Below are 19,176 nucleotides of genomic sequence, written 5' to 3'. Positions count from 1 at the left end.
GGGGAAGAGTGGAGGGTGATGGGGAGATGGTCAAAGGGTACAAAGTTTCCATTAGACTGGAGATATAAGTTTTGGTGATCTACTGCATGGCATAGTGACTATAGTTAATAAGAATGCATTGTACATTTCAAAATTGCTGAAAGAGTAGTTTTTTTGTTGAGATGGGGTTTTGCTATTGTTGCCCAGGCTGGAATGCAATGGTGTGATCTCAGCTCTCTGCAACCTCCGCCTCCTGGGTTCAAGCGATTCTCCTGCCTTAGCCTCCCAAGTAGCTGGGATTATAGGCATGCGCCACCATGCCCGGCTAATTTTGTATTTTTAGTAGAGATGAGGTTTCACCATGTTGGTCAGGCTGGTCTCGAACTCCTGACCTTAGGTGATCTGCCCACCTCGGCCTCCCAAAGCGCTGGGATTACAGGTGTGAGCCACCACACCCGGCCAAAAGAGTAGATTTTAAATGTTCTCATCACAAAAAAATGATAACTAGGTGAGATGATGGTTATGTTAATTAGCTTGATTTATTTATTCCATAATGTATACATATAGAATAACATCACATTGTACCCTATAAATATATGTTTATTATTTGTCAATTAAAATTAAAATTTTTGAAAAGATATAGAGAGGGAACTAGAAAGGAGTGAGAGAAGAAGGGAGGAGAAAAGGAAAGGTGTTTAAAAGATGGAGAAACGGAAGAGGGCAGAAGAGAGAGAAAACTGACATGTCAGTATAGCATGGTGAATCGGAACATGGGCAAATGAAGTCAGACAGACCCAGAGTCTAATCTTAGCTCTGTCACTTATCAGTTGTCTGATCATGTGCAAAAGCCTTAACTTTCTCCCTGTATAGGCTACACCTGTATTCCTATAAATGGTGGCCATCCCATCTACCTTATCAGGGTTATTCTAGGGGTTAAATGACTAATGTTGTAAATTGTATGTTACATGGTGTTGCATGTGTAAAAGCACCTAATCAGTGATAGCTACTAAAATTGTCATTTATCCCTGTAATCATTCTCTATGGCAATTATTATGATCTCTATTTTACTGAAGCTTAAGAGGTGAAGCTCGTTTGTCCAAGGACACAGCTGGTCAGTGACCAAAATGGTACTCAAATTGAGTTTCTGATGCCAAATCTAGCCTCGTTGCCTGCATAATACACATGCTAATGTGGTAAATAAAAGTAGAAGGTTCATAAAAGGATGTGATAGTCTCTAAGAATTTGGCATTGTTCAGGCCACATCTGCAGTCTGTGTTCAGTTCTGGATGTGATACTTGGAAAGACCCCAGACCTATCTTAAACTGTAACCATTTCCAGGAAGCTCCCTGGGCATGACCTGGGTCAATGTGTTTGTATGACCACACACTGGCCAGGAGGGGCTGTAGTAATCAACAGCTCCAGAGCTTCCAGTTGGAAGGCGCTGGCTCTTTCTTCCAGATGAAGTTTCTGCTTCCTTCAGGCTTACTTTCTTCCGAAGTCTGCCTGGGCTGGGGAGGTGGGTAGGGAAAGCCATCCAGATTTATAGATAGTTTTCATGCCCTTCCTCTAGGCACTCAGCAACTCTCAGCAACTCGTGTTTTCTGGCTAACTGTGTGAAAAAAAGTAACACCAGTTTCTTGAGCCAATGATCTGGACCATACATACTTAAGGCTTGGGTGAGCGGTGGCTCCCGGGCAGTGTTGATGGGTCTCCCACTGGGCCGGACCTCTGCTGGGGAAAAAGAGTGGAAGAAAACAGGTTCAGCTTCTGGTTCATACTCTGTTGGAAAAATAATGGCCACCTGTCTGACCTTAGGTCAATGGGTTCTTTGAGATCTTGCTTTTGACTTATTTTTTTTAGACCAGGAGGTAGACTGCTTTGATGGTCTGATGATGCTATGGATCCCTCTCAGAATAAAAAATACAAAGAATTACAAAGGAAGTCCATTTTATTAGTTGGAATTCTTAAAATATTAGACAAGACACTAGGATATAGTGGTATATATGATTATTACTGCATTAATTAACGGGATCTAGCAGCGAGTCTAGAAATGACCATAATCTTGAAGTAGTCAGGAACATGAAAAATATTTCATGATATTGGTAGCAACTGGAATACATACAAAAATCTTTTCAATTTCTACTGGTGACAAAATCACAGGTGCTAACACTCCTAAGGGTTGTTGTCTACATTCCAAATTAAAGGAGATGCTACATTTCAGTAAGAAGTAAAGGAAAAAAAGGTGTATATTTTCCCATCCAAGTGCACAGACTCCTGAATGCCCTCATTGAAAACTTTGGGGAGGCTGACACAGGAGAATGGTGTGAACCTGGGAGGCAGAGCTTGCAGTGAGCCAATATTGCGCCACTGCACTCCAGCCTGGGCAACAGAGTGAGATTCCATCTCAAAAAAAAAAAAAAAACAAAACAAAAAAAACAAAACAAACAAACAAAAAAGTTCTGTCCTTGACTGTGCTTTCCTTCCAGATGCCTCGCATGAAGGAGGAACTTCTACCCATCAACGGTGAGCTCCGTGAGCCCTGGTGGGGGTTGCAGAGGAGTGCCTTCCTCCCTTGGAATGGTGAGATTAAGACCAAGAAGCCCTCACAGGCAAAGCAAAGGGAAAAGCTTTAGGCCTGAGCCAGACGGCCAAGGTTCAGGTCCCAGCAGTGCCACTTAATGACTGCATGACTTTGACTAGTAACTTCACCACTCAGAGTCTTTGCCTCCTCATTTGAAACATGGAAAAAACTGAAACATACCTCACAGGTCTATGCTGAATAAATGAGGTTATGAACAGGAAAGTCATGGTCAGTAAGTATTAATGTCTTTTCTTCTTTTGCAGAGAAACAATAGAAAATCTGCCTTGTCGCCATTAAGGGCAGACTCCCCACTGTCTGCCTTGGCAGGGAGCACAGCTTTAGCAAATCTCCTTCAACTCTGGAGGTCAGCTATGCCTGAGTATACAGAATGCTGTGGAGAAAGTTTCTGCAGTGACTCAATGCAAGTGTACTTCTGAACAGAATGCTTTATCGTCTTAGGTTTCATAAGATGAATGGAGCAAAGAAGGAGAAAGCGTCTTATGTGTGAGGTACTGTGATAGGCACTTCTTCATTTACTCCTGCTCTTGAAACTCTGAAGTAGAGATTATTGTCCCCATTTTACAGCAGAGAAACTTTTTGAGAGGCAGAGAAATGAAAGGGCTTGCTCAAGATCATACAGTAAGGGGTTGAATTCAGCTGCCTCTAAAACATTATATATTTTTAAATAAAAGTAGCTATAATAATAGATTAAAATATTTAAGAATAAATGTAACCAAACAAATGCAAGATTTGTACACTGAAAAATATAAAGCATCATTGAAAGAAATTAATTATCTAAATAAATGGAAAGACATCACATGTTCATGGATTGGAAACCTTAATATTGTTCAGATGGCAATACTCCCCAAATTGATCTACAGGTTCAATGAGATTCCTGCCAAAATTCTGGCTCTCTAGTTTGCAGAAATTGACAAGCCAATCTTAAAATCTGTACAGAAACAAAAGGCAAAACAATAGGCAAACAATCTTAAAAAAGAACAAAGTTGGATAATTGATACTTCCCAATTTTTTTTCTTTTCTTCATTTAAAAAAAATTATTTTTATTTAGAGACAAAGTCTTGCCCTGTTATCCAGGCTGGAGTGCAGTGGTGTAATCATAGCTCACTGTAACCTCCAAATCCTGGGCTCGAGTGATCCTTCCACCTCAGCTTTCTGAATAGCTAAGACTACAGGCATACACCACCACTCCCGGCTAATTTCTTTACTTTTATTTTTTTGTAGACATGTAGTCTCCCTAGGGTGCCCAGACTGGGACACTTGTCAATTTGAAAACTTACTACAAAGCTAAAGTAAGCAGGGCTGGGTGGTAATGGCATAAGATAGTCATAGAGATCAATGGAATAGAATAGAGAATCCAGATATAAACTCATACATTTATGGTCAAATGATTTTTGACAGGAGTGTCAAGACAATTCAATAGGGAAAGAATAGTCTTGCCAACAGATGGTGCTGGAACAACTGGATAGCCACATAAAAAAGAATGAGTTTGGATTCTAACCTAATATCATAAAAAATTAATTCAAAATGGATCAAAGACATAAATGTAAGCAGTAAAACTATAAAACTGTAAGAATAAAACATAGGCATAAATCTTTGTGACCTTGGATGTGTCACAATTTCTTAGATATGACAGCAAAAGCATATGCAACCCCCAAAATAGAAGAGTTAGATTTTATCAAAATTAAAAACACTGGTGCTTCAGAGAACACCAACAAGAGAGTGAAAAGACACCCCATGAAATGGGAAAAAATTTGCAAATTGTGTACCTTATAAAGACCTTGTGTTTTAGATAGAGGAAGAACTCTTTCAACTCAACAATGAAAAGATAAGTCAGTAAAAAACGGACAAAGGATTTGAATAGACATTTCTCTAAGGAAGACATACACATAAAAAAGTGCTGAGCACCATTAGCCATTAAGGAAATATAAATCATTTTTGCACAATGATACAGGCAACAAAAGCAAAAGTAGACAAATGAGATTACATCAAACTGAAAAGCTTCTGCACAGCCAAGGAAACAATCAACAGAGTGAAGAGGCAACCTATGGAATAGGAGAAATTGTTTGCAAACCACACATCTGGTAAGAGAGTAACATCTAAGGAACATACAGAAGGAACTAAAACAACTCGATAGCAAGAAAATAAATAACCTGATTTAAAAACAGGCAAAGGACCTGAACAGACATTTCTGAAAAGAAGATATATAAATGGCCAACAGGTATATGAAAAATGCTCAACATCACTGACCATCAGGGAAATGACAGTGAAACCCACAATGACATATCACCTCCTACCTGTTAGAAGGACTATTATAAATAAGATTAAAGATAACAAGTGTTGGTAAAGAGGTGGAGAAAAGGAAACTCTTGCACATTGTTAGTGGGAATTTAAGTTAATATAACCATTATGGAAAACAGTATGAAGGTTCCTCAAAAAATTAAAAATAGAACTACCATATGATCCAGCAATACCATTATGGAGTATATATCCAAAGGAAACAAAATCAGTAAGTCAAAGAGATATCTGCACTCTCATGTTTATTGAAGCATTATTCATAATAGCCAAGATATGGAAACAACCTAAGTGTCCATCAGTGGATGAATGGATAAAGAAAACATGGAATATATACACAATGGAATACTATGCAGCCTTAAAAAAGAAAGAAATTCTGCCATTTGTGACAACAGGGATAACCTGGAGGACATTATGTTAAGTGAAATAAGCCAGGTACGGTAAGACAAATACTGCACAATATCACTTATCTGTGGAATCTAAAATAATTGAACTAATTAATAGAAGTAGAGAGTAGAATAGTGGATACCAGGGGCTAGGGTGGGGTGGTACTGGGGGGTTGGAATTGGAAAGATGTTGGTCAAAGGGTACAGAATTTCAGTTAGACGGGGAATAAGTTCAAGATCTCTTGTACATCATGGTGACCATAGTTAATAACAATGTACTGTGTACTTGAAAATTACTGAGAGTAGATTTTGTGCTCTTACCACAAAAAATGGCAAGTATATGAAGTTAATTGACATGTTAATTAACATGACTTTGCCACTCCACAATGCACACATATATCAAAACATCATGCTGTACACTCTACACATATACAACTTTTATTTGTCAATTAAAAAATAATTGGATGAAAATTCAAACAAACAATAAAAAACACCACAATGAGATACCACTTTGTGCCCACTGATGATGGATACACTAAAACAGGATGGACAAGTGTGGGGAAGGATGTCGAGAAATTGGACCCTGATGCATTGCTGGTGGGAATAACATGGTGCAGGAATTTTGGAAAACTTTGGCAATTCCTCAAAATATTACACATAGAGTTACTGTTTTCCTAGATATGTCCCCAGGAGAACTGAAAACATATTAGAACAAAACATGTACATGTATGTTCACAGAAGTATTATTTGTAATAGCCAAAAAGTGGAAACAGCCTAAACAGCCATCAACAGGTGAATGGATAAACAAAAAGTGATGTCCATATGATGAAATATGATTCACGCATAAGAAGGAAAGAAATTCCGACAGATGCCACAACATGGTTAAATCTTGAAAACATTATGCTAAGGGAAATAAGCCAGACACAAAAGAACAAATATTGTATGATTTCACTAACATGAGGTACTTAGAATAGGCAAATTTACAGAAGCAGAAAGTATGATAGCAGTTACTATGGGCTAAGAGAAGGGAGAAATGGGCAGTTATTGTTTAATGGGTATGGAGTTTCTGTTCGAGATAATGAAAAAATTCTGGAAATGGATAGTGGTGATGGCTGTGCAGTATCATAAACATAACTGATGCCACTGAATTGTACACTTAAAACTGTATATTATGTATATTCTATCACAATAAAAACTTAATAAACGTACTTCAGTAAATGTACTTTATATCACTACTGTATGTGGAAAACAAAAGACATTTCCAAGTGATACCATGAAAATAAAACACCGTTAGTAAGTTCTAGCTCTGATACAGTCTCTGACCCTGAAGGCTTCCCTCTGAGTGGCAGGATAGCAAAATAGTCATAGATCCTAAAGTTAGACCATCAGGCTATGGATCTTCAGCACTTAACCTTTCTCAGCTGGGGACCTTGGACACATTAATTAACTTCTCTGTGCCCTAGTTTCCTCATATATTAAATAGCCTCATAGGATCTTGTGAAGATTAAGTGAGTTGAAACATACAAAGCACTTAGCACAATGCCTGGTATCTGGTGAGGTGAGTGCCTATCAGAGAGTTTAATGCTATTCCAGCACTGAACTAATCCTTTAACCTTAATCCTTTCCCTCAAGACTGGACTCAGATATCACCTTCTCCAGGAAGTCCTCCCTGACTTCTCCTTTCCCCCACTTTAGTGCCCTTCCTCCTCATTCCTACAGCATTTGGCACATCTCCATGTTCCTCCAAGTACTCCAAATATAAAATCTGATAACGTGTCTGTCTTCCACATGGCAGAGTTGTATCTTTCCCCTCTGAATCCCTCCTGCCTAGTGCAGGCATGGGACCACATGAACTCTCAATAAATAGAGAACGAGTGAAGAAGAGGGGAAGGGAGATCTGGGACATCCTGGTAACCCCTAGGGACCTACAGGCGGGTGCTGTTTTATCAAGGGTGCAATATGTGTAATGCGTCACTCCAGTTTGGTGGAAGAAAGCACGTTCCTCTGCCTGATGATGAAATGTGATCCTGTGAGTGTTTCAGCCCAGGCAAAAGGGGCAACCCTTGGGGTGGGTTGAGTATGCACCTTTTTAGACTGCTCTGGTTTGCTCTTCTAGACTCAAAACCTTAGAAAATCAGAAGCAGGATCCAGCTCCTCGAAATGCAATTCCTTCCTTCTCTTTTGCCCTCTTTCAGCTCAAGTTCAGCCAGCACTTTCAGCCTCCCACCCTGGAGAGCTTCCCCGAGCAGGCACACTCACCCAGGCAGATGGGTGGCTTGCCTGTCCAGCTGCCATCCGCCTTGCAGGTGCGGTGCTCGGAGCCACCCTTGAGGGAGAAGCCCTCCTGGCAGGAGTAGATGAGCGTGTAGCCCATGGAGGGCAAGTCCAGGGCCCCGACGTTGGCATGCGTTGGCGTCTCTGGCTGCCTGCAGTGGTGGGCTGGATGAGAGGAAAGACCTTGTTGGGCTGGAGGAGATTAGGGGCTTCGGGGGCCCTTTCGACCATTCCCCTGTTCTTAGACAGAATATCCTCTTCCTTTCCCTTCCAGTCCCTTTCATGCCAAGCATCCCCCTCCCTAATCCTCCACCCTAACCCAAGTTCTGTGTCTAGAGGAATGGCCAAGATGGAGATCATGTGGATATCAGCTTGGTTGACTCTGGGCGGGCGGAACCTAAGCCTGCAGCACTTCCTGAGGGGTAAAGGAGTAACTGGGTCAAAAGCTTGATATGTCCATCCTGAGGCCTGGCCTTGTAGTTGTTAGTTTTTGCTGCTGCCACTGGATAGTTTTTTCTTTGCTAAGGCATGGGGATTGCCTTCCAATATCAGAAAGGCTTTTGTGTGGAAGTCTTCTGTGAGGCCCCAACGTGTAAGGACTACAAAGAGATCGATGTCGGTTCACATGGGGAGTTGTAAGCTCCCTGTCATTCAGAGCATTCAAGCATGTCCCAGATGCACAGCTGGGGCAAGAGGAATTTTCTTGGGATGTGGGTGAAGTCTGCACTCACGGACACAGTCAGGTGGGGTTCCACTCCAGGTCAGGTTTGGGAGGCAGGTCCTGGTGGTGGAACCCTGAAGCAGGTAGCCTTTTTGACAACGGAAGAGGACTGTGCTTCCAACCTGTGGCAAGATACAAAGTCCCATCAGCCCCTTCCTTTCAGCAGTGCTTCCTACATCTTTCCCTTGACCACTTTCGCATGGCCCAACTCCTCCCGCACTGTTGCCTGCAAAACTCTTCTTCTGATTCTCTGCCTGGTTAAATTTTCTTCCTCCTTTGAGGCAGTTGATACGATGCCTCCTCCACAAGGTCTCATCTAATACCCCGAACAAAGTTGTAATATTACACTCTGTTGTGGACACAGTGCCTGATTCAGAATCAGAAGACCCTGGATCTGAGTTCTGGCTTCTGCATTTACTCAGGACAGGCTGCATGGAACTCTGTAAACCTTAGTCTTCCTAAGGATACAGTGGGGATGACCATCCTTGCCACAATCACACTGGAATGTTGTGACACTCAAATGCGATGGCAGATTTGACAGCATTTTACAAAATGTGAAGAAGAGTGCAAATTAAATATTGTGTGTGTGTTCCTTTCCTCGATGAAATTGCAAATTCTTTAAGGATGGGAGATTTGTCTTTACAGATATGGCCCCCATAGAATCTGTTGAACGAACTGCCACCCTCCCTCCCTGATCTGCTCAGTTATGTTCCCCACCTTAACCCTCCACCAGCCCCTCACTGTACAACTCAACACACTGCAACCATGGGCTCCATCTCTCCCTACCCAATCCACTTGGTGTAATGCGGCTAGATCTGTTTCCTACACTGCAACTCGGATTATAGTACTTCCCAGCTCAAACACTTATGTGTCCCTATTACCTACTGGAGCATGTGCAAATGCAATGTGTAACTCTTAATTTCCACTCCCTTCTTCCATGCTGAACACTTTTTTGTCTTGGATTTCATCATTTGACTTAGCAAATGGCACCTTTATCCATGCAGTTGGGAAAATAAAAAACCTCAAGTCATCTTTGATCCCTTCGACCCCACAATCCATCCCATCAATGAGTCCTCTTGGTTCTGCCTACAAAATGTATCCTGAACAAGCGTTCAGGATCACTTCTCACCTTCTTTTTCCCTGGAGTCATGACAACAGTGTCCTCCTTGTCTAAGTGCTTCTATTCTCAATTCCCTGATATTCATTCTCTACTCAGCAGCCTGAGTAATATTTCAAATGAAGAATCAGATTGTGTCACCTTCAAATGGCATTTCAGAAAATCCGAAATACTTATCACGGCTTCAAGGCCCTGCATGACCTGTCCCATGCTGCTGCCTTTGCAAAAATTATGTGATATCTGACATACACAAAATAATATATGGAACACATATAAAGTATAATAATAAAATGGATATTTTAGATTGAATCCACCATGCAACTTAAGAGCTATGGACATGGTTGTATTGTTCTAGGGGCTCTTTCCCCGCTCTGTTCCTCAACACCCCTCCGTAGTAATGGCTGTCTTGAAATTTGTGTTAATTTCCTTGCCTTGTTAAAAAACGATCCTATCACATATGTGCATACGTACCTCTAAACAATTTAATAAGTTTTTGCTGGTTTTAATATTTATAAAAGTAGTGTCATGCCACCTTTGCCACTTGATAGTATGTTTCTAAGATTCATCCATGTCATGCAGAGCTGTAATTCATTCATTTTCTTTGCTGTATAATAATCCATCACGTGACTATACCTACAAATTTCCTGTTTCTTGGTGACATGTGCAAGAGTGTCTCTGGGATATGTTTGCAGAGGTGGAACTTTTGGGTCATAGAGTATGTGCATGTTTTACTTTATACACCAGGACCAAGCTGTTTTCCAACCTAGCCTCGCTCTTGACTCCATTTCCTTCTCCTCTCTCACGGGGCTGCAGACTTGCTAGCTGGCCTGTTTTCCAGGCCCCCAGGCTGCTAAGCACTTCCCTCAGCACTCCTTTGCACCAGCCCTTTGTTCAGCCAGGAATGTCACCCTGCTCTGCACAGGGCTAGCCCTTCTCATCATGGAGGCCATAGTTCAAATGTCACCCTTCCCTAACCACCTTTCCTAAAATGGTAACCCACCCCGTTCACACCCCTTTATATCACACTGTGTAGTGTCTAGTGCTCTCAGAAGCTAGCTCGTTTATTTATTTGTTTATCATCTTCAGCCAGGCAGCTCCCTTCAAACAGGCAGCCAGCCTGTCCTGTTCCCACTGTATTCCTAGCTCCTAGAACAGTTCAGGGCCATAAGCATGTGCCGAGTGAGTACAGACTAAGCGAACAGTGTTCACTTAGTGAACAGACTAGATCCCAGCCTGTCATGTCCAGGTGAGTCCGATATTTTCCTGGACAAGTCTTGGACTCCAGCTAATTGTCCTGCCTTGAACACACCCATTCTTCCTTATTTTTTCTTTTTTTTTCTGAGACCGAGTCTCGCTCTGTCGCCCAGGCTGGAGTGCAGTGGTGCGATCTTGGCTCACTGCAAGCTCCGCCCCCTGGGTCCACGCCATTCTCCTGCCTCAGCCTCCCGAGTAGCTGGGACTACAGGCGCCCGCCATCATGCCCGGCTAACGTTTTGTATTTTTAGTAGAGATGGGGTTTCACCGTATTAGCCAGGATGGTCTCGATCTCCTGACCTCACGAGCCACCCGCCTTGGCTTCCCAAAGTGCTGGGATTACAGGCGTGAGCCACCGCGCCTGGCCATCCTTTCCTCTGTTCAATGTGTCCCAACCCAGACTGTCCAGGTTCTCTCCTTCCAAAGCTCATCTGAGGTGTGTCCGCAGGGCCTGTGTCCTGATGGGCCAGGCATGCCAACGGGCCTGCCTCCTGTGTGGCACATGCTTGTTGCCACTGTGCATGAGCCCAGTGTCTGTGGGTGGGGTGGGCACCTTGAGAACAGAGGTCTGTCTGTCTCACTCATTTCCGTATTTCCACAACCACCCTGCCCGGGGTTGCCGGGAAGTGTTCATGGAACTGAACGCCATCTGTCCTTCCTCATCAGTTTCTCTGATGGATGTTAGGGTCCTTCTGTCTCTGCAGGGTGCTCCTATGGAGCACTGTTCAAAGAGGCAGAGGCCTTTCTTTCTGCGCTTTCCAAGCTCTTGTCCTCCCCGAGTGCTGTCCTGAGGAAGGTCCCTGGGTCCTCTTATGTTGACAGTGACAGGAAGGGATAGGATGTAGGAAGGCCCTATCTTGGCTGACCTCCTTACCTGGTAGCCCTGAGAATTGTTCTGTATCCCAAACTGTGGCACACCAGGGTCTGCACACGTGGTCAGGGTCGGATCTGGATGGCCAAAACAAAGACACAGATCACGTAGTCATGGAAGCCTTCACGGCCTCATCTCACTCTGGGAAATAGGTGTAGAAAAGAAAATGGGGCCACATCCTGACTTCCCTGCCCACTGAGATCCCCACCTGAGCCTTGGCCCTGGTCGCCTATTTGACTCCTCGAAGCGCACTAGCTCTGGCTATTTTACATCCTGCTGCAGAAGCTCAGAGGAGATGTTCCCCTTTGCAGATGAGACCACTGAAGATAGGGAAGGAATGTAATCATCTCAGACCCAAAAGAAGGTCCCTCCACCCCAGCCAGGATGCTCTCTGCCCCAGATAACCTCTCACCTATGCAGCTGGGCTGGGTGCCACTCCACGTCCCATCTGACTGGCAAAACCTGCGTGGAGAGCCCACCAGCACCAGAGGGGGATGGCAGGAGAAGGAGACAGATGACCTGTAGGAGAAGCCTCGGTCCTCTCTCCTCCCACGGGGCGGGACACCAGGATCCCCACAGAACACAGCTGGGAAGACGAAGGAAGAAAGGCAGGTCTAAGTTGCTTTCCAGAACCCAGTCTTCCAGTCCCACACCCCCACCTTTGTTCTTTGCACTGTCCCCTTCCTGGTTGAGCTTGAACTCTGGGAAACGGGGCAGCCCCAGGTAGGTGCTTCCACCTGCTGCGGTGCTGCTGCTGACGGGGGCTTCCTCTCCCTTCTACATTCCAAGTGCCTATTAATACTGATCCAAGTAATGGAGTAACATTACAGGAAGTTGAGAACATGAATGAAAAATAAACGACAACCCCATTATCCAAAACTTTTTTTCCATTTTCACGCACACTCTTTTCCAATCTTTGTTCAGTTGTATGTAAACTTGTGCGGAGTGGCAAACCCAAGCCCATGTGATTGTAAATCTTGTTTCATTCACTTAGCATCATCTTGTAAACATTTTCTATGTTTATGACATCATCATCACTTATTGGCTACACAATTAGCAACAGGTAGTTGTACCATAATTATATTTTATCATAACCCTTATATTGGGCCTTTTCTATTATACAGTTATATATAACTCTTCTTTCACATGTATTGTTTTCTTTTTTGTTTTTTCTTTTCATATGTATTACTTTCTTAGAGAATTCTCTAGGAGTGAACTTATTATTTTTAAAGGGTTGAACATGTTCACAGCTCTTGATGTGTAGTGTCAAATGTCTTTCCCCAAAGGATAAACACATTTATACTGCGGTAGGTAGTGTATGGGTGTACCCATTTCATTCAGGCCATGTTAACATCAGGGAGTGCCATTAAAAATTGACTACCAAATGCAAAGCTCACCATGATATCACTTCAAGCATTGCTTTATGCTATGATGCATGTGTGTGTGTGTGTGTGTGTGTGTATGGAGTCATGAGGTACATAACCACATGCAAAATAAAATGAAGCTGGACCTGCATCCTCTGCCCTGAAGGTTGGGGAGTCTATGCTGACCTATTAGAAGTCAGTTTAAGAATCGACTGATGGGAAGTTACTGTATCCAGAAGGAGGCAACTGAAAGAACCAGAAACACAAACAGCTGACAAGTGAAGAGCAACTGGCGTGGCCTTTCTCATAAGCAATGTGATGCCAATTAAAGTAATGAGCTATCTTTTAAAGTTCCTCAGGCTGGTAAATATTTAAAAATACTGGCACAATCCATTGTTGATGAGGGTGTGCATCCAGAAACATTCTCATTAACTGCTGTGGGGAATGTAAATTGGGACAGTTTCTAGAAGACAGTTTGACAACATATGTCAAGAAGGGAGGCATGACTGCCCTCGGCCCAGCACTCTCATGCCTAGGGCTTTGCTGCAGGAGTAAAGAAAGGCATTTTTCTTTTTTTTTTTTTGAGATGGAGTCTCGCTCTGTCGCCCAGGCTGGAGTGCAGTGGTGTGATCTCGGCTCACTGCAAGCTCCGCCTCCTGGGTTCATGCCATTCTCCTGCCTCAACCTCCCGAGTAGCTGGGACTACAGGCGCCTGCCACCACACCCGGCTAATTTTTGTATTTTTAGTAGAGACAGGGTTTCACCTTGTTAGCCAGGATGGTCTCAATCTCCTGACCTCGTGATCCACCCGCCTTGGCCTCCCAAAGTGCTGAGATTACGGGCATGAGCCACCGCACCCAGCCAAGAAGGGCAATTTTCAGGAATACATATTGCAGAACTGCTTCTAACATGATTAAGTTGGAGATAATCTAAATTCATCACCAGTGAAAAAAGATTAAATAACTTGTATCTACAAGGAAATTCTTTAAAGCCATTAAAAATGATGATGCATAGATCAGTAAATATTGATAAAGGTAGAAAGGTATTGATGGAAAGGTTTTGGTGGCCTATCAGTGAATACAAATTATGAAACAGTATGTACAGCATGAGCCAATACCAGTTCTAGAAAATGTATACATATCACTATCTATTCAAAAATGCACAGTGATTCACATGGGACACCATCAAAAGCTGAACTGTGGTTATCATTGGAAAGTGTGAGTTCAGATGACTTTTACTTTCTTTTTTGTAGTTTCTAATGGGTAAAATTTTTTTCATGATGACCATAATTCATTGTTAAAAGGCACTTCAGCTATTTCTCCAGAGGAAAAGCAAGGTTGTTGAGTCCAGACTTGACCCTGGTAGTATGTGAAGGTTGGAAAGGGTAACATTGCACCAAATACCTGTGTCCAGTTTTGAGCTGCTGGCCCTAATCTCTGAGGAAATCCCCAGATGGAAGCAAATTTTCAGAGGAACCCAAAACAGTATCATGAGTATGTGGATAGTTTTCTGCAGAATTAGATAAATGGCAATTAGAAAAATACGTCCTACTGTTCGTCCAAAGCACAGGCATGGAGAAAACCTTCCAGAGCCCATTCACGGGGTGTGACAAGAATATGTGACCCGGAACCTGCATACTGGGGATCTCAGTAAAGAGTAAGCCCTGGAATAGATTTGGGGCTCCTCAGGATACAACTGGGCCAGGTAGATAAAAAATAAAGCAACTCACCAGAAAATCACAGGTTTCCCAGAAGTCTTTTCTGTGCAGGTCATTTTTCATGAAAACAGACACGTATCTAGCACTGGGAACCCCCAGATCTTTGAGTACTATTCCATACAGTTAACAACCCTTCAGGTAAAAAAAAAAACACCCCCAATATCTCTAGCTTAATTTCCTTCTGCTACTCTAGACAGTATCTGACACCAGGGCTCAATTAAGGGTCCTCATTTTCATCCTTTCCACTTCCTTCCATCTTTAATAGTGTCTTTGATGAAGCTCCTCCCTGGTTTTGGGGAGGGGACTACCTATTCTAGGCCTTCCAGCCACAAAGCTCCGAGGAGGCAAGGGGAAGGAGCTATTGAATAGGAAGCACCAAAGTCCCTTGTAAGCAACTTACGGAAACACTGAGGCAGCTCTCCGGTCCAGGACCCATTTCCCTCACAGGTGAGCACCGCGGGCAGGGAGAGCTGGTACCCCTCCAGGCAGGCATAAGTCACACTTGAGCCCCACATGAAGTCAGACCCCACCACCTTCCCATTGGGGATGAGCGGAGGTGGCTTGCACATGAGAGCTGGAGGGAGACCAAAGCAGGCTGAGTTCTGATGCTGTCCTGGGAAACCAGCCCCCGTCACCATCATTGATATCACCGACTACCCTGCACCCACCTAGAGCCTGGGCTAAACAGGAAGAACCAGAATGGGGCCCTCTTACTGTGGGAGTTCTGATCTTTTTGTACCTTACAATGCCCTCTCTCAAGTGTGACAACCCAGTCCTCTGTTTGCGCGACCCTTCCCTCAATGTTCATGGCGCAGGCCTTATCTTGGTACTTCTGATTCGCTCCTGGCAGATGTTCAGGGGCCAGTTTTCTCACCTTGCACATCCCCTGATAAGATGTTAGGGCTGGCCTTTCACCCCTCTCCCTTCTAGAGAGATGCTCAGGGCCTACATCTCACTTTTGTATCTTCTTTGGCCCTCTGTCCACATTTGCAGCCCCAGACACACCTTTGCAGACAGGCTTGGTTCCATTCCATGTCCGGTCCTTGGTGCAGCTCAGCAGAGATACTCTATGTGACTCCATCATATAGCCAGGGACACACTGATATGTCACAGTTTTGTTGTACCTGAAGTCATTGCCCAGCCGAAGGCCATTGGCTGGAATCCCAGGGTCACCACAGTTTATGACTAGGATAAGAGAGATACAGCATTGTTCACTCCTGGCCAGGACCCCACTTCTCCTCCAGTACCATCCCTATCACTCCCTGCATGCATCCAAGAAGGGAAACTGTCAGATCAGGGATGCCCTGTCTCCTCACAGGATCCCAGTTGGACATTACCCATTCTAAATTTCTTTTTTTTTTTAAGTCAGGGTCTCACTGTCACCCAGGCTGGAGTGCAGAGGCACAGTCATGGCTCACTGCAGCCTCGAACTCCTGGGCTCATGCAATCCTCCCACCTCAGCCTTCTGAGTAGCTGGGACTACAGGCATGAGCCACCACACCCAGCTTGCCCATTTTAAATTTTGTTTGGTCAAATCCCTGGCATTAGCCCTGTCCTTGCCCACACTCTCCTTATGCACCGCTGCAACTTGGGCTACGAAGATTCACCTTATTCAAAGTGCCCCCTCTAAGAGGAAGTATCCAGAGGGCTCAGTTCCTAAATGAAGCTGGGGCCCAGGGAAAGGGAGTTTTCTGTTTGAAGAACCTAAGGTATATTAATGAACCACATAAGACAATTGATTTGTCTGCTGAGGGGTACATCTTATCACCGCTGTTGTACCTAGGAGTTCTCTGTAGGCCCAACAGCACCTACAGAGGACTCCTAGGGACAACGGCCTGGAAGCAGGGTCTTATGGCCCATGAAAGGGTTATGCCTATGTCATCATATCATTGAGGGTGGGGCTTGGTGACCTCTGGTCTCAAAACCAAAGTGAACTTGACACGGGATTTCAGATGGAGCTGAAATCACAGACTAGGACTTTGACAGGGAGAATCTTGTCACATTTCCTCATCCTATCTCTTCCCTTCAGATGGATCCCACAGTGACTCAATTTTCCTGGAAAAGGTCTGGGACGACCCTTGAGAGAAGCAAGAAATGGCAGCTGTGAGGCTATACCATGCTCAGGAACCCCTACTGGGTGGGGTCGGGTACAAGGAGAGAACGAAGCAACAAAGATGGTGGATAGCCGCATCTTCGAAGTGAAAAGAGAATCAGGTTGAGCTGTGGGGTTTGATCCCTAAGAGAGAAAAGGGAAAGCCCAAGAAATTGACTAGAGCCTGAGAAATGGCCAATATATATTCTCTGCCTCTCTGAGCCTCAGCCATCTCATATACAAAATGGGGATAATAGTAGCTACTTCATGGAGTTATGGTGAAGATCAAATGACATGTGCATATAAAATAAAGTACTTTGCTCAGTGGCTGCCACACAGCATACGCTCAACAGAGGCTATTCATATGATTCTCGTTCAGGCTCAAGTCCCACCATCCCAATCACCCTGCACCATCTTCCATGGATAGCCTTCTCCTCTGGCACGCAGGATCTGGGCCACTGTTGGCCATGGAGCCCACAGGGCCTGGGCTCTCACCGAGGCACTCAGGGTCACTGCCTGTCCAGGTACCATTGACTGAGCAGTGACGGCTGAGCAGGCCTGTGGCGTAGTATCCTTCCCGACACTCATAGACGATAGAGCTGGAGAAAACCAGGCCATCACTGAACACGACTCGGGCATTACTTGGAGTCCCAGGGTTCCCACAAGAGATCACTAGGAAGACAAAAATACACGTTATTCACCAGAACAATGGTAGGTATCACCTGGGGGACTGAAAACTGCCCAGAGTGGAAGCCACATGCTACCTCGGGACCCTGTGGATAGAAATGCCTCACATGCTGCTTTTGTATCGAATTTTCTCGCCCCTAGACAGGAAGGAGAGACCCCTATGAATCTTTTGAAATTTCTGAACAAATTCCAGTTTTTTAAAGAAAAAAGATGATCTATTATATTATCGTCCTTAAAATTTTAAACACAATTACTTAATATCACCAAATATCCAACCAGTGCTTGATTTTCCTCAGTTGTCTTTCTCTTTTTTTAATAGTTGATTTGTTTGAATCAGGATCCAAATAGGGTCCACACATGACATTTGGCTGACATGTCTCTAAGACTTTAAACCCAGAGATGATTTTTTCTGCTTCTATGATTTATTTGTTACAGAAACCAGAACATCCGTCCTATAGAACTTCACACTTTCTGGATTTTGCTAACTGCATCAATGAGATACAGTTTAACATATTCCTCTATCCCCTGTATTTCCTTCCTGTAATCAAGTTCCACCTTTTGGCAATGGTATTCATAGGTGGTTTTGGGACCCTCCTATTGCATTGGATAAGAAGCACAGGATGTCTGGGTGTTTTCTTGTTCATGATGTTGAGGCTCATCAGTGATTTTGGGCATGCCTGCCTAATGTGGCATTATGAAGTTTCCATTAGTTTTTCACTTAACAGTTTTAGCAGCCATTGACCAGATTCATTATTTCATTAGGGATTGGAAAGTGGTGATATTCTAATTCTATCTTTCTTTCTGCATTAGCTAGAGTTCTTTAAGAAAGACATTTTCTATCATCAAATATTTGCTTACTCTGAAATACTGTTCATATAGGAACACCAGATAATGCTTGATTTTTTTGTGTGTGGTTTTTATTTTAAATCAAATGTCAGAATAATGAGTTGGTTTCCTAGCAAACTCCAAAGGTGACCAATGTGTTTATTTAAGAATCATTTTGAACTCATGGATCTAAAGATATTTTTTATGTTCCCATCCATTGCCATTATTATTCTTATTGATGCTCAGATTCTCCATCTTTAGCCAATAGGAGCCTCTTCTAGTTGGCTCCTCAGTCCCATTAACATGACCTCAGTTATCTTTGGTGGAATCCTTGCTGGAGTGACGAGATGTTCCATATTTGTCTTGTATATTTCCTGTGCCAGCCTGGAAATTAGCCATTTCTCCAAAGAGTCTAGTTTCTTTTAATGGAGAATGGACCACAATCCAGGCACTAAGAGTACTCATTGCCACTGATCTGGTCATTGATTCTAGACTTTTAGAGTTAGAGCTGGGAAAATAACTTCTTAAATTGAAAATACATTGGGATCACGTGGAGGTAGCGAGTGGAAAAACAGATACTAGAGCCTGGGAAGGGTGAGTCAGGGGACGGGGAGGATGAAGAGAAATGGGTTAAAGGGCATGGACATGCAGTTAGAAAGAAAAAATAAGTTCAGTGCTTGATAGCAGAGTAGGTAGACTATAGTCAAAAATGTATTGTACTTGGGTAATGGACACTCTAAATGCCCTGACTTGACCACTGTGCATTATATATATATATATATGGTATATATATTAAACAAAATTTCACATGTACCCCGTAAACTTGAACAAATAAAACGTAATTAAAAAGAGAAAATATATTATGAGTTTATACTGATATTATCAATCCAAATTTAGGATTAAGGTTTTTTCCTTAACTTTTAAATTTTTATATTTTACCTCTTTTATTCTGAAAATCTTAATGACAATAAATAACTTATAACTTGTATTTGTTT

The 19,176-nt window shown here is 43.3% G+C and overlaps 1 protein-coding gene across 1 annotated transcript in view; it reads right to left on the bottom strand.

Moving 5' to 3' along the window:
- The window catches only part of CSMD2 (CUB and Sushi multiple domains 2), a 664,918-nt gene that overhangs the window by 12,577 nt on the left and 633,165 nt on the right, over nt 1-19,176 (bottom strand). Inside the window, exons 58-65 of the mRNA XM_054497047.2 lie at nt 17,165-17,341; nt 15,583-15,762; nt 14,978-15,151; nt 11,909-12,082; nt 11,500-11,573; nt 8,265-8,376; nt 7,519-7,698; nt 1,645-1,707 (exon numbers count right to left, since the gene is read on the bottom strand). Coding sequence (XP_054353022.1) covers nt 1,645-1,707; nt 7,519-7,698; nt 8,265-8,376; nt 11,500-11,573; nt 11,909-12,082; nt 14,978-15,151; nt 15,583-15,762; nt 17,165-17,341 — 1,134 coding nt within the window. The remainder of the gene's footprint in view (nt 1-1,644; nt 1,708-7,518; nt 7,699-8,264; nt 8,377-11,499; nt 11,574-11,908; nt 12,083-14,977; nt 15,152-15,582; nt 15,763-17,164; nt 17,342-19,176) is intronic.

The sequence above is a fragment of the Pongo pygmaeus genome, chromosome 1, assembly GCF_028885625.2.
Source record: "Pongo pygmaeus isolate AG05252 chromosome 1, NHGRI_mPonPyg2-v2.0_pri, whole genome shotgun sequence".
Classification (NCBI taxonomy): domain Eukaryota; kingdom Metazoa; phylum Chordata; class Mammalia; order Primates; family Hominidae; genus Pongo; species Pongo pygmaeus.
Note: the sequence above shows the minus strand (reverse complement) of the source record. Positions and strands in the feature narration are given on the sequence as shown.